At 33.2% G+C, this 16,556-nt stretch overlaps 1 protein-coding gene across 1 annotated transcript; it reads right to left on the bottom strand.

The window, feature by feature from the left end:
* Nucleotides 1–11,582: 11,582 nt before the first annotated feature.
* On the bottom strand, nt 11,583–14,867 carry LOC25493774 (TORTIFOLIA1-like protein 3). Its single transcript, XM_013602381.3, has 4 exons — nt 13,767–14,867; nt 13,563–13,671; nt 12,742–13,283; nt 11,583–12,562 (listed from the first exon to the last, which is right to left on the bottom strand). Exons 1-4 carry the CDS (start codon nt 14,544–14,546, stop codon nt 12,185–12,187), a joined length of 1,809 nt encoding a protein of 602 aa, XP_013457835.1. The 5' UTR covers nt 14,547–14,867; the 3' UTR covers nt 11,583–12,184.
* Between the last annotated feature and the right edge of the window lie 1,689 nt (nt 14,868–16,556).

Below are 16,556 nucleotides of genomic sequence, written 5' to 3'. Positions count from 1 at the left end.
TCAAAAATTTAACAATACTGCTTTCTTCAATGTTAAAAGTCACTTCTATAATGGATCTAATTTTTAGAAGATTGGGATGTGCTGGAATGTATATCTACTTTTTTATTTTATAGATTGATTGTTTTTAGTTGTAGCACCAGACTTGAATTTTGCCCTTTACTTTTCATTACAATGATTACTAATTAAATAAATCAGCGTATAATTTGCAATATCTAAAACAAAACAAAAATCAATATATCCTTTGGTAAAGAAACTGACTATATTAGAAGCTCTCACTTATTATTGTTATGAAAATTCAAATCCATAGAAGAGAAGAAGAGTGATGAACGAAAAGAAAGGTAGAAAATGCACTTTAACCATGGTTCAAATTTCCCGAAACCTTTCCATCGGTATTCCGGTTTGTTAGTTCTTGATTCTGGGTTGCAATTGTTCAAATTAAAGGACTCTTCAATTTTAAAGTTCGGAAATCTTTTCCCAAGAATTCCGGTTTGCAATTTTGGGTGAAGGTTTTCCAAAAGAAGGTGGGGGTGAAAGTTTGTTGTGAGTTTTCCAGAAAAAGGATGGGGTGAACAAGGAAACCGTTATTGTGTTTTATTTTATATAAAGGGTAAAATTAAAACTTTGTGTTAAATGTTGGGGTGAAGGTATAAATATATGGGTGTGGGGTATAACTTCCTAAACTCGAAACATGATAGGATCAGACCTAAATGGGTCGAGTAGTTTGTTTTGATACATTTATCGCAAGCGAAGAGACGAACCTATCAAGCTAGGTAGGAGTGCAATGCTCCCCCTCAAGAAATTTAAGACTTCTGCATTCTTAGGACTGGATTCAAATCCAAGATATTTGATTAAGTTAAAAGATATATTTTATAATCCCATCCAGGTGCTTCAGAGGTATAGTGAAGTTATTGTATTTGTTTTAAAAGATTTCTTTTTATTTTATTTTTGATAAAAAAAACGATTTACTTTTATTGAACTATTAAGAAAACTATATCTTAATAAAAACCAGACTTTGATATTTGAACTTAAAATATTAATGATATGGACTACACATAAGTAAAGTACTTGGTATTTAACTCTTGAATTTTCAATGGGTTGTGGACTTCGACAGGGGATTCGTTGTCTCCATTTTTTTTCAATGTGGTTAAAGGTCTCAATTTGTTGTTTGCTAAAGCAATAAGGTTGTGTAAGTTATTGTGAATCGTAAAACTTATATTTTTTTTTTTGAAAGAATCGTAAAACTTATATAAATCGTAGCAACTTTAAGATAGAAGTTGGTAAACTTGAAAATTATGTTTTATTTTAGGCTTAAATATGTAAATCGTCCCTTTAATTTGGCGTGTTTTTGGTTTTCGTCCCTATATCTTTTTTTGTTCTAAAACAACCCCTATAAGTTAATAACTTTTTGATTTTCGTCTCTCCCGTCAACTTCCGTTACAAAAACGCACATGTGGCAAACGGAGGATGGCGTGGTAGTGCCTAACATGGCAGACGATGCTGACGTGGCAAACTTATTGATGAGGCACACAGTGAGAGGGACCAAAATCAAAAAACGAAATTTGTAGAAGGACCAAAGCCAAAAAAACAAAATTCTTAAAGGGACCAAAACCAAAACCAAAAAACGAAATTTGTAGATGGACTTGACTATTTCCAGGACCAAAACCAAAAAACGAAATTTGTAAAGGGGCCAAAACCAAAAAACGAGAAGACGAAAAATTCAAATTTAATTACATTTCTTCATCTTCTTCCCACATTTTCTTCTTCATTACTATCATTGTTTTCATAAACTTCATCATCATCATCAAACAAACACAGAAATTCATCACTTCAAAATCCAAAAATCCATCAACTCAAAACAACAACAAACTCAATCCAACACCTTCAATTATACCTTCATGTCATAACTTCTCTTTTATTTCTTCTCACAAACAACAAAATCAAATTAAACCAATATACCCACTGTTCAACGTGCAATCCAATTTCACACACTTTAAAATCGTTTAAAATAAAACTTATCTCAATTCAACATTCCAACATATTTTTCAATTCTATTTATTATCCCACTAAATCTTCAAATGAAAAGAATATTCATATCAAACTTGAACCTTTCTCTTATAATCCAATTTCACACAACAATCTTCCAAATCAACCGGAAAAAAAAGAACACGACCCAAATGTTCGAAACAAAAATGATGAGATTAGAGTTCAAAGAATTGATGAAGAAAGCATTTGGAGTAACCAAGAAACAACAGAGATGCGAGATCAATGATGAGACAAGAGTTGGTAATGAAAAAAAAATCATTCTTTAGGTTTTTTAATTTGAGAATTTTGTGAATTTTTTCAATATTGGGAATTCGATCATTCACAATGAGGATTTTGTTGTTATAATTTGATTTTGATATTATCAATAAAAGTTTAGCTGAGACTATGAACATTGTGGATTTTAGTGTTGAGATGTCAATCTGACCATTGTCAATGGGGATTTTGTTTGGGTTTGTGAGAAGTTGTCTATTGAGAGTGAGATGATGATTTTGAGTTTTTTTTCTTTTTATCTCTTTTCTGAGTATTTTTTCCTGGGTTTTTTGATGAATTTATGAAGACAATGATGAAGATGTAAAAGAGGTGGAAGGAAGAAGATGAAGAAAGCTATTTTTTTCTCGCTTTTTGGTTTTAGTCCCTTTACGAATTTTGTTTTTTGGCTTTGATCCCTCTACAAATTTCGTTTTTTGGTTTTGGTCCCTCTCACTGTGTGACTCATCAATAAGTTTGCCACGTCAGGCACTGCCATGTCATCCTCTGTTTGCCACATGTGCGTTTTTGTAACGGAAGTTGACGGGAGGGACGAAAATCAAAAAGTTATTAACTTACAAGGGTTGTTTTAGAACAAAAAAAGATACAAGGACGAAAACCAAAAACACGCCAAATTACAGGGACGATTTACATATTTAAGCCTTTATTTTATTTCTGTTTTGTTTTTTTCAATTATATTTTTTTAATAAATATAAAATAATTCTCGTAAGAAATTTTGTTAAGCATTTTATAATGTTTTCAAAAAATGAAAATAAATAAGGTCAACTTAATTAACATGTGGATCGATAGTGTTGGACTCAGGTAGTTTTTTTAGAGTTCATATTTAAATAGAGTTCATATTGGTAAGGGATAATGCATTTTTATGCAGGGGTCGGGGTTCGAATCCCGGACACCCCATTTATTCATCTTTAAGGTGAATTTTTCTAGCCGCTAGGCTATTTGACAAAAAAAAAAAAAAGAATTATTTGCCCAAACCTAATAAAGTTTGATGTAGGGAACGATGAAGAGTTCGAAGTTTTTCATCTTCATTTTGTTGATGATACATTAATCATTGGGAAGAAAGTTGGAGTATTGTTTCAACAATTAATGTTGCTCTTATGATGTTTTTAAACTAATTTCTCTATGGTAAATATAAATGTCTACAAGAGTTTGTTGGTCGGCATTAACGTTAACGGTTCTTAGTTAAATGAAGTTGTTGTAACACTAAGCTTCAAAGCAGGAAAGACTCCTTTTAAATTTGGATCTTCCTATTCTAATTATTCGCGAAAATTGGTATTTTAGAATCTTGTGATTGAGAAATATTAGAGATAGACTATCTTCTTGAAATTGTCCAAATTTATTCATGGGAGAACGACTTGTTCTCTTGAAAGCTATGGATCAAATGGTTAGTAATTAAATTTCAACCCTACTTCCCTAGCATGGCTAAATTAAAGCCATAGAGATGTGAAAAAATTTCCTCCATGTTTTTTCCTTGGTTGTTATTTTATCCCAACTTGGCCAGTTTATACCTTTTTTGCTGCTTGTGTTCGAACCCCACCATAAAGAAGTTTAGATATGTTGAATCTCTTCATCTAGGGTGGACTGAAGAAGAAAAATACTCATATAATTATCTCTCCACCCCATTTTGATAGGTGTTTTCTTGACCAATTCCGAACGCGTTTCATTATACAATCCCGAATGTAGTTAAAAATAGCCTTCTTTTTCCTTCCAATGATAGAGGGCAACCCCAAATACTTGCTTGATCTCACACTTTTAGTAGCTTTCAATAATTCCTTGTATTTGTTCCTTGCTTCCCTACACTACCAAGACATTAACCAAAATTAATCTATTTTCTTAAAACGTCAATTGATCTTGTGAGATGTGCTTCGATTGTCAATGTTTCATCCTATTCGCTAGAAACTACAAAATAACTTTGTACAACCATTAGAAAGTAAAAGCAGTCTCAAATGAGAAATGATATTTGTATATCCATTTTGTAACAATTTTTTGACAACTTTCTCTTTTATACTCATATTATGTATTTATTATCTCTCTTACTTTTTCTCTCTATTATTTTTGACCAATAGAAATAGAGAAAATTGAAGTTGTCATGAAAGTTGTCACCAATGATTGTTCATATATCATTGCTCACATATCGTCTCAAATCCCTTATCGAAACAAAAATATCCTTTTTTTAATATAAGAACAATATTATTCTCCACTATCATAACTTAAAATTAGTCTACTTATAACCACCTTGCTCTTTTTTTTTCTTTTTTTTTGTGTTCAACCACGTTACTCTAATATAAAAATTTGTGTTTCCACTAAGATCCCAATATCTATAAATGGTATTTTCAATATAAAACTTCCTCTCTCAACAAATGCCCTTGGACCCTAAATTAAATTTGAAGTCTTTTTTTGTTTGTTTTTAATTAAATATTAAAAGAATTATGAATAATAAGATGTATTTATTTTAAAATAATAATTATTTAAATAGAATCATGAGGGTTTGTGAGCGTGGAAAACAAAACCTAGTTTGTGTTGTGGATCGAAAATGGGAATAGCTGGTAAGATTGGGGATTACACTTTCAAAGCATTCACAGCAACTCTCGGCATCACCACCATCTACCTCACCGGCACTTTCTCCGTTAACGTTTACAAAGGCCTTGCTTGGCACAAAGCTCAATCAGTAACCCTCTTTCTCTCTCTCAATGCGTTTTATCTTATCCAATTACTTTGTTTCAATCTTCATTTCGCCAATTAATTCATAGTTAGTGTTGTAGAATTGTTACTTGATCTGGCATATTGTGTTTGTTTTTCCTTGATCATTCGTATTTCATACAACTAATTGATAAATTGTTATTTTCAGCTGATTTGTGAGACTGTTTGGGGAAACCCGTGAAAACAGCTTATGACATGTTGATAAGTTTTCTTCAGCTTATTTTCATAAACTCTCCAAGATAGTTTATGAAAGAGATTGTTGCTTATACGGAAATAATTTAACTTTGTTTTATCTTTTGTTATTGAAATAACTTATACATAATTGCTTATCATGATAAGCTCTCTTAGAAATTGTGGTTGGGTCTTACACAACTGCACAAAACCGCTTTACAAGGTGAGGACTGAGGAGTGCCCCGCTTATAAACACATTGTCAGACCATCTTTTATCCGATGTAGGACTATTTAACACACCCCCTCACGCCTAGGCCTGGACATCTGGAGTGGGGGATATAAACAGTGGATGGCCCAGTGGATCATGAAGGAGAGTCTGATTTCATGTTGAATAAGAGAGAAAAGAGAGACATGTTGAAAACCGTGTGATTGAATAGCACTAGGAAGGTTTATTATATCAAAGCTAAGTAGCTTAGAGAGTAAGCTAATATATATTTAGAGAAGGAATATTCTATGCTAAGTAACTTAGAGAGTAAGCTAGAATATATTTACGTCGTAAAAATAATTATTTACTATTTATTTAAAATATCAACAAACTCGTATGCTATAAGCTGCAAATTAGTTGTTTATCCAAATAGGGCCTAGAGCAAGGCATTTTTGCTGTTAATGAAAAAAATCAATAATTGATACAATTGATTTTCTCTTCGACAATGGAAATGTTTTACTTTTATGTTTAAAGTGAGTATCCAATTTCTTCTCAAATGCTGCTAAAGTATGGGTTGGGCTTCACGTCTCTGTGTTGGGTTAATATTTGGACTGTCATAATAAATATAGCCCTATACCCCTCTGTCATAATAGACGTAGCCCATCATCACCTAGTCACGCGAAAGACATGTGATGGCTTAAGTTGGGACAGACGAGTTGGCCACATGCTCGGCATGTGGACGAGATAATCATTTTGGGAGCAAATCTCAGAGGAGTCCCCCTGTCATGTCATGACCCATAAAGGAGCAGGGCCTAGTGACCCGTATCCGAGATAGATTCAGAAGCCATTATGCTTTTGACTCAGTCCCCACATGGAAAACATGTGCTTCTGACTGGGTCTCAAGAGGATAAGCACGAAGGGGTGGGATATCGGATGAAGGACAAATTCCTGGCAGAGCGGAATCTGGTAGCCCACATCCGAGATTAAGCCTAAAGCCATTGCGCTTTTCACTAGGCATAAATCTAGTATAAATAAGAGATCAAGGTCAGGTTACTATCATCACGTTCACAAATCACTACATTAAAGACCCCTCTAGCTTGGTACATCGCCGGCAGGGTCTATACCATTGTACTCGCCGCAAGTACAATATTTATTGATTGTTTCACTTTTCATCTTACGAATTATGATATTTTGATCTTATTGTTAAATATCGTTGAGCACACATATCTTTATCTAACATTTAGTACCTCTTTGCAGAAACTTGATGCGGAGGATGCTGGTGAGAAGGCTTCGTGATTGATTGTATGCAGCCTACTTTCTTCAATTACAAGTATTATGTGTAGAAATGTAATGTGAGATTGTTTTCTCTGATAATATTTAACTTGATTGGTCCATAACTAAATGGCCATCATGAGTAATAATCTGTTTAGCTATCAAAAGTAGATAGTGATCTTACATAGATTGTACCTATACGTTATTTCCTAATTTACATCTTATATGCCGAGTACTTGATGCAATTTTCTTTTCAACATGCATGTGGTATACAGTAGAGTGATCTTTGCAATATAGTTTATTTGATTGAGATGATAAAACCCTGTCTATTTTGTGAAGCTCATTGATGGTCCTCCTTTCATGAATCTGTCAAATAACCTTTTCCTCTGGTAAGTTAAAGCTGTACCATTCCACATTATAGGCTGCTTCTGGCGGTATCTTGAATCACCATTCATCTGCTCCTTTGAGAATTGTTTTTTGTGGCAGTTTTTAAAAGAACATTTTGTTAAACTTTGAGCTTTTTTACTCACATGCTGTAACTTACATTCCATCTTATGGCACGAAGTCTCAACTGATTTTTGCTTTCTGTTCGGCCTTTTATTGGTCTTTTTTCTACTTTTGCTTTTAGGTTTTAATGGTTAAATAATGTCACCTATGTGAATGTCAAATTCATGTTACCAATAACGATTCCCCTGCATTCTTTACTCATTTGTTCTACAATATTATCACTTTATGATTTTGATTGACTACAAGTATTAGATAGAGTATTTTAGTGCATTGACCTTTTACTTGGTTGATTGAGTGTGTGTTTGGAAAGCACCAAAATCATGGTGAAAAATCAGGGTTGAACATAACACACTGTAGCTTCTAAAAATCACGTCGGGTGAGCTCTAAACTCACAGTGGTGGTTGCCCACCGCTCAATTAAACACATGTACACTAAGGTTTCTTTGAAAGTTAGGAGGGGCGTGGAAGGGAGGGCTTTGGGAGAAATGGTGGAGGAAAGGGAAAGGGAAGAAGAGGTTATAGTCTCCCTGCCTTGCATGAGAGGTTTACTTTTCCCCATATAATTATAGCCCTCCAATATGAAGGATTTCAAAATATGTATTGGGGGAAGAGTTTTAGAGGGTTTTGGCAAATTCTCCAAACACACAGAAGGTTCATTTGGAACATTATGAAAAGAGAAAGATGATTTGGAGAATTTGCCTTGCTTCCCCTCTTAACTTTCAAACAAAGCCTAAGTTGTTCCATTGAAGCTGGTTAGGAGGTTTAGCATTTGTCAGTTGTTACTCAGAATAATATACATAACAAATATCAGATTCTTAAACCCTTCCTTCCCCTCTTAACTTTCAGACAAAGCCTCTTTGAAGGTCGTTAGGAGCATTTGTCACTCAAAGAATAAACACATAACAAACAAACATCAAATTATTAGTTCGTATAAATTTTGTATACATGCATTGCATTTTTGCCCATACCATTCTCACCCCTAGTCAGCATATTGACTACTTTATTTCATGATTACTCATTTGCTATTGAAAAAGTGCACCAAACAGATATATGTATTTTGAAATTTTTGCCCATACCATTCTCATCCCTAATCAGCATAAGAAGAATAGTTTTTATGAAACTTTGATATGTATTTTGAACTTTTATACCAAACTATACTTATTTTTTTACAATTTAATAATATAGTAAATATAATAGAAATTCTTATCTTTTAAAATGACATCAACACTATAACATTCTTATTAAGTAAATTTCTTTAAGGATATAACTGAAAGTGGAAAAACCCGTCCAAAACCATTTTTTTTCTTTATATATAGTGTAGATTATTTATGGATTTTGTTATAATTTGTATAAGTTTCATTAACTTTTGAAATGGTCAGTTAGTCACTTGTTTCAATAGCTCAACTCTTGAATCCTTACCACATAGATCAACCACTTGAATCCTTTATTTGTTTTTTTATGAATAAATTGAGCATCCTTCAAACTTTATTTGTTTTTTATGAATAAATCGAGCATCCTTCAAACACATAAAGAACTTTATATGTATTTTGAAATTTTTGCCCATACCATTCTCATCCCTAGTCAGCATACGAAGAATAGTTTTTATGAAACTTTGATATGTATTTTGAACTTTTATACCAAACTATACTTATTTTTTTACAATTCAATAATATAGTAAATATAATAGAAATTCTTATCTTTTAAAATGACATCAACACTATAACATTCTTATTAAGTAAATTTCTTTAAGGATATAACTGAAAGAGGAAAAACCCGTCCAAAACCATTTTTTTTCTTTATATATAGTATAGATTATTTATGGATTTTGTTGTAATTTGTATAAGTTTCATTAACTTTTGAAATGGTCAGTTAGTCACTTGTTTCAATAGCTCAACTCTTGAATCCTTACCACATAGATCAACCACTTGAATCCTTTATTTGTTTTTTATGAATAAATTGAGCATCCTTCAAACTTTATTTGTTTTTTATGAATAAATCGAGCATCATTCAAACACATAAAGAACTTTATATGTATTTTGAAATTTTTGCCCATACCATTCTCATCCCTAGTCAGCATACGAAGAATAGTTTTTATGAAACTTTGATATGTATTTTGAACTTTTATACCAAACTATACTTATTTTTTTACAATTCAATAATATAGTAAATATAATAGAAATTCTTATCTTTTAAAATGACATCAACACTATAACATTCTTATTAAGTAAATTTCTTTAAGGATATAACTGAAAGAGGAAAAACCCGTCCAAAACCATTTTTTTTCTTTATATATAGTATAGATTATTTATGGATTTTGTTATAATTTGTATAAGTTTCATTAACTTTTGAAATGGTCAGTTAGTCACTTGTTTCAATAGCTCAACTCTTGAATCCTTACCACATAGATCAACCACTTGAATCCTTTATTTGTTTTTTATGAATAAATTGAGCATCCTTCAAACTTTATTTGTTTTTTATGAATAAATCGAGCATCCTTCAAACACATAAAGAACTTTATATGTATTTTGAAATTTTTGCCCATACCATTCTCATCCCTAGTCAGCATACGAAGAATAGTTTTTATGAAACTTTGATATGTATTTTGAACTTTTATACCAAACTATACTTATTTTTTTACAATTCAATAATATAGTAAATATAATAGAAATTCTTATCTTTTAAAATGACATCAACACTATAACATTCTTATTAAGTAAATTTCTTTAAGGATATAACTGAAAGTGGAAAAACCCGTCCAAAACCATTTTTTTTCTTTATATATAGTATAGATTATTTATGGATTTTGTTGTAATTTGTATAAGTTTCATTAACTTTTGAAATGGTCAGTTAGTCACTTGTTTCAATAGCTCAACTCTTGAATCCTTACCACATAGATCAACCACTTGAATCCTTTATTTGTTTTTTATGAATAAATTGAGCATCCTTCAAACTTTATTTGTTTTTTATGAATAAATTGAGCATCCTTCAAACACAACTACAAGGACCACAAATGAGCGGTAAAATCCTCCCTCAAGAGTCTTAATATTGGATTCGTAACTAAGACCTCTGAGTTAAGCTTGAAGAGTCCCAAGTTATATCATTCAATCGCTCTTGAGCAAAATTGTATATGTTAATCTTATATCTTGTTTACAAGGTTAAAGCAAGTTCATTCTTAAAACAAAAAAAAAAATATTAAAGTAAATACATATTTAGATTATATCAACTTTATAATAGTTTTTACTTTAATATCCTTTTCAATTTTATGCCAAAAACGGATTCATTTTGTTTTTAGAAACACACATATTTAGCAATCAACACTAAGTATTTTTATTTTAATCTTATTTGAAATGTTTTAATAATCACTTAAATATTAAAAAAAAAATCGTCAAGTATACAGTTTCCAGCCATTTTAGCAAATCACTCTTCAATTACTATGCATCTGCAAGTCCAGTTGTCCAAGCGACAACCTACAAAGCGCTGAGGATGGGTTGGCAACTCTGCACATAAGAATCTTGTTGAACTCTTTACGTTTTTTTTCTTTTTTGAAAAAGTTGAGCTCTTTTCATTTGAAGTACTTTAGAAGCAAACTAGGCAATGAGTGGGGGTGGGTTTGCGCATGAGAATCTTATAGTACCTTTTTCATTTAAACTACTTTAAATGCTGATGAGGGGAGCTCCAAAAATGGGAGAACTATATCACAATTAGAGTGATGGAGAATATCAGTGTAATAGGCACATTGTCATCAAACCAAGAGTCTACGAGCCCCTGTACTTGTATTATCATCACAAAATCAATTGTTAACCAACTTAAGAGAGCATGCATAAAAAAACGTAAGAATTCGTTACTTCACACATCTAGTGGTGTGAGATCAAATCATTAGCCTTAATATGCTATGGGTTACTTAAGACCAGTCCCAAATATTAGCAACTATCGATTAAATACTCGTTTCAATGGAGCCATAAACTCTATCAAGGTGAAGGGGAGCCTGAAAGAGGGTAGAAATCTGTCAAGGTTTTTTAGTGATATACCATAATGTCTTGCACATTTCGACTCAAATAATTAAGACGGTTAGTGTAAAAGAGAAAGACTTAGAGCCTGTTTGAAATAAATTTTGTTTTTAGTTTTTGAAATATACAAGTCATCTTCTTACAATAGTTATCCTTTTATATGTTTTAATTTTAGTCCACAAAACTAAAAAATTCAAAACAGTTTCCCAAACTGTAATTTTAAAAAATAGTTTAGCAAAAAAGTTTTTAATTTTCAAATTTTTAAAAACTAAAAAAGAGTTTTTAAAAAGTGTTTCAAACAGGCTCTTAATCACTTCCCACTTCATTTCCAACCAAAACAAAAGGGTGGTGAGAGGGGAAGGGATAACTTAATCACTTCCCACTTCATTTCCAACCAAAACAAAAGGGTGGTGAGAGGGGAAGGGATAGTAACTTAGATAAATACGGAGTACATGGTACAACGCAATATTTAATGCAAAAAAGCAACCTGTCACTCTATATAATATAGTAATACGTATACAAATTCACCCTCTTTTACAATAGTGTCATATTTAGCCGTGAAAGCACTTCAATCATTCTTGTCTAATAATTATTGTGCACAACTAAGGCGTGTAGAACGTGTAGTCTGGCCAGCTTCTTGCCTTCTTCAGCATTGACAAGACAACATGGAGCATTTTCGAGTAGCACAACAAATGTATATATATTGATTAAATCATAATTTGATGAAGCAGAATATGCAATTTTGATCAGAAGTTCGATCAATCAACATTTGTCTGGTCAAGGGATCTTAAAACCTGATTGAGAATCAACTGATGAAACTTGCTTTCTAGATTGTGCAGCACATCCGCAACAAAGTAAGAAATACAGTAATAAAAAAAAGGCATATGAGTAAGAGTTGAATGATGCATCAATTGGTATCACTAATCACAAAGATGCATTCCCATGGGCGATAGTGCCAAGACTATGCCTGGTCCATAGGTAAAACGTGAACCTTCTTTATAGATTGGCTTTGATCAAGCAAAGTTCCTTGAATTAGTGTGTACCTCTGCCAGAGGATTAGTGATAAAACCTCCATCAAGCCTGAATCTCTGGCTTGTAAAATTAGTTTCAGCATTCCTGCCAGCTGTGTAGTGCGTGGTAGCAAGTGATGGAGCACCACCACGTCGAGAGAACTGCGGAGATGAATACTGGCCCTGTGTTTTCCTCCAGAATTTAGAGCTCAAAAAATCTGCTCCAGGTAGCAAGCAACATGAATTACGAGGGACATTAGAATTAGTCATCCTTCCATTTGATACAGCCAAATCATAAGAGATGTCATCCAATGCCAACTCAAGGCCATGTACACGGGTCTCTAAAGATCGCATTCCATTTTGTGAGCTTCCAATGAATTTCTGTAAGAATGTGGAGGAAAACGTAGATGTTCATCATTAAAAGATTGGTTCATGCATGTAAAGGATGAAGCTTAAAAACATATAATGAGAGTATGTTAACAAGTCTTCGTTCCAAAAATTTGCAGACAAAAACAGCAGAGATAAAAAAAAGTAAATTGGTGTTAGAATTAGCAGTAAACCTGCAGAAGATCAAGTAGACTCGACTGTTGCTTCTCGATTTGTTGCAACTGGTTGCGGATCAAAGATAACTCTTCACTCTCTTTATCATTCTTAAAAAGATCTTTGGAAACATTATTGACAGGAACTGAGTCCTGACTCTCTTCATGATACGGAACCACACGAGATCCACCATGCTTTTTTATTCTATCATCAGAATTTTTATTTAATAGTGCTCGATTCATTTCTGGCTTTAGAAATCTGCTTTTATCCACTTTGCTTGTTTCCAAAGGAGTTCCATTTTCATCCCTCTCCTGGAGTTCACCCTGATCAGCCATGGCCACTTGAACATCCCAATTCTTTTGGTTTAATTTTCGCGAAACACCCAAACTCCTTCTCTTATTACTACTTAAGGAACTCACATTCTTGCCATTGCTAGCAGTAGAACTATCTGGTGGACTGAATCTGTTAACAGGAGCTGATCTCCTCCTTAGATTCGCCATTACTGAACCAGGATTACATGAATTTTGAGACACCGGAGGATACCGCCCATCACTCGCATTCTCTGAGCCAAAAACACAAACCCAGAAAAAGCTTTCAGAAACAATCGTAGACAATCAATGCAATAGATCATAAACAGACACATTGGAGATCATAAATTTATTTAAGATCAAACATTTGTTTTTGTCTTCACCCTCTATTTATCATAATTTCTATTTTAAGAGTCAACATTAAACAAACACAATCTGGCTTTCTATTTCTGTAAAAGAGATCTAATACTTATTCACATCAGATTCTCAACAGCAAAATCAATCAAACACTGGATACCAAAATTTAATGCTACCTTTAGAGGAAGATTGCGATTTCGGAGGTGGCGAAAAATCATCAGAAACATCAGGGATATGCTTCCATGCTTCCAACATCTGATTCATAACTTCACGAACTAACTTCACCTAAACCAAAACAAACACAATCTCAATCTCAACTCACATTCAAATCAGCATAAATAAACACTAGACCAAAAACAGAGAGTGAAAATTGAAAAAACCTTATCAAATCGTCGATTATCGAAAACTTTCATACAATCAGCCTTGAATTCTGACAAGAAATCCCTCTCCACGTTAGCCAAAACCACCAGCGTCTCCGCCGCAGCTTTCCTCACCGCCCAATCACGATTGCTCAACGATTCCACCAAACACGGAACCAAATTCTTCAAAGAAGCGTGACCAGACGCGCCACCAGCTTCAACAACACTTCCGATCAGCGTCAATAATGCCGGTTTCGCCTTAAACACTTCACGCTTAAGAAGCTTCTGGAACTTCGGCAACAGCTTCGCTAATCTAGCAGGTTCTGGATCCGGAGCTCCGTCGATCGCGGAAGCAAGACAAAGTGCAGCGCCAATTTGCGCGTTCTGTTCTTGCTCGGTGAACAGAGCTTCCGATAACGGTTTCAGAAAGGTATAAAACGGTTGCTTCGTGACGTGGCAAGATAATGCTGAAACGGAATTCACACACGCGGATCGGACCGACGAGTCGGTATCACGAAGCCGTCGAATTACGTTGGCGAGGATCTTCGACAGGTAAGGAGAAAGCGTGTTACCGTGAGTTTCGGAGAGTAATCCGAAAAGCTGGACGCATTGCTTCCGTACCGGAGATTTATCGGAAGCGTCGGTGGAGTACATGCAAGAGAGGAAAACCGGTACGGTGGTTGTGTCGAGGTTACGTGCAATTGTGATGAGTTCTGTTGCGGCGAGGGAGTGAGTGTCGCGGTCGGAGAGTTTGGTTAGACATGTGAATACCTTTTGTTTTACGTTCTGCGGTGACGACATTGTGGTTGTGTTGGTGCCGGAGTTGGTAGTTACAGTGGTGGAGTGTTTATGATTGCGGTGGTGGATCGGGAGGTATCGCCGGCAACATCGCCGGTGAGAAGGTGGTTTTGTTTTGCGTGGGAGTTATGTGAGAACGGTTATATGAGCAGTTTGTGAAACGTGAAGACGAAGATGCAAACGGCGTGTCGTTTATTGAACTGAACTGCGTTTTATTTGGGTTGGGGATTATTATTATCTTCTAGATAGATTTTTTCTCCTTTTTTTTTACTCTACTCAAGAGCTGGTTGGGTACTTGGGTTTGTTTTCTTGGTGTGCCAATTTCATGCTTCCAATAAGAGAGTGAGACATATTTAATTTAGGAATTTTGATATGTCCTAATTTTCTGATTAAGTAAGGGCATTAAATTTAATTAAATTATTGTTAGTACATGTGATGTGATTGGACACCATTAGAATTTTCCTCTGGAAACGTAGCTTATTTTAAAGTTAAATTTAACATTAGATAATTTTGTTTCACTTACAAGAATAAACAAATCTTTTGACCAGCTGTCTTTTCTTTTTTTAGAAAGTGCAAATTTTATCCATGGTATTTAAAAGTGTCATTTTCAAACTACCCTTCAAATTTAAACACTACGTTCTTAGGTCACGAATATAAACAAAAATTTATGTTTTAAATTCATCCAATAAATGATGTATATGATCTTTAGTATAGACAACATATATCATTTATTAAATTAATCTAAAATATGAATTTTTGTTTTATATTTGTGATGGAGGGGTAAGTTATAAGTCAAAAGTTTTTTTTTAATAAGTAAGATATTATTTCGTAAAAAATAAAAGTTAAAAGATATTAGTATGTATTTAGTCACAATTTTAATGTTTTATTGTGTGTTTTAAGAATAAAAATCCATAACAATTTTCCTTTTATCAAAATAACAATATTTTTTAGAGGATGAAGGGATTGAAATAAAAAATTTCATAAGAACTAAATTGGAAATGTATATTAAGGTTTAAAGAAAACTATTTGAGCTATGCAAGCATTCTTTTTTTAATATAAATAAAATGTTTATTTCATAATAAAACAAAATAATAGCAATTAATTAATCAAATTTGTCTTTTAAAGTTAAACTTGCTTGTCTTAGTTTAAAAAATATGCTTGCTTGTGATATTAAGATGTGCATTGTGGTTAAAGTATGGTTCAAGGCAAAACGAATTTTACTCATAATAACGGCCTCCCAAATTCATCCACGTTTACAGTTGCTTCTTAAATGCTTACATAGCAATGCACCTAACACAACACGCAATAAAATGGGGTAGGAAAACAAGTCAGTGGCGTAATTGCAATGTTGTTTAATCAGGTTTGTGTATTGCTAGGAAATTAATCTGAGACATTCGAAGGAGACTAAGTGGCATGTGAAGAAAACAAATTATGAGTAGAAGTAGAAGAGAATTAGTATCAATGATGGGTTATGAGTTATGATATTCAGGTCTAACATTGTTATTAAAAGTGTCAGACTGTCGGAGGAAGGTGCCTAGGCATCATCATACAAAGGTTACCACGTTACCCTCCCTGCCTGCTAGATCAAAATCTACAGTAGTGCTGAAAAATCTACTCCACTTTTATTTTAAGGAATATCTACTCAACTTATGTTTCTGTCGATAAATAACCGACATAGTTGATTATTATAAAAGTACTCTTATCATATGTAATTACATTTATGATAAATGATGCAAATAATATAACTAGAGGATCAATTAGAATAAGATATTTAATATTGTATTGAAAATTAAAATAGATCAACCATTTTAAAACATTTTTTTTTTTTTTACAAATATGCCTGTTATTTGGTGATGGAATGAGTAGTGTCTATAGTGGAAGTATTTATATTTACAACAATCATTTGTACTAGCCATTATAACTAATTTAATTTATTAGATCTCTCAAAAAAAAAAAAAACTAATTTATTAGATAGTTATGGTCATGGACATGTCATTTGGTACGTTATTGTTG

Source organism: Medicago truncatula, chromosome 4, assembly GCF_003473485.1.
Source record: "Medicago truncatula cultivar Jemalong A17 chromosome 4, MtrunA17r5.0-ANR, whole genome shotgun sequence".
NCBI lineage: Eukaryota > Viridiplantae > Streptophyta > Magnoliopsida > Fabales > Fabaceae > Medicago > Medicago truncatula.
This window is presented reverse-complemented; position numbering and strand designations above follow the sequence as displayed.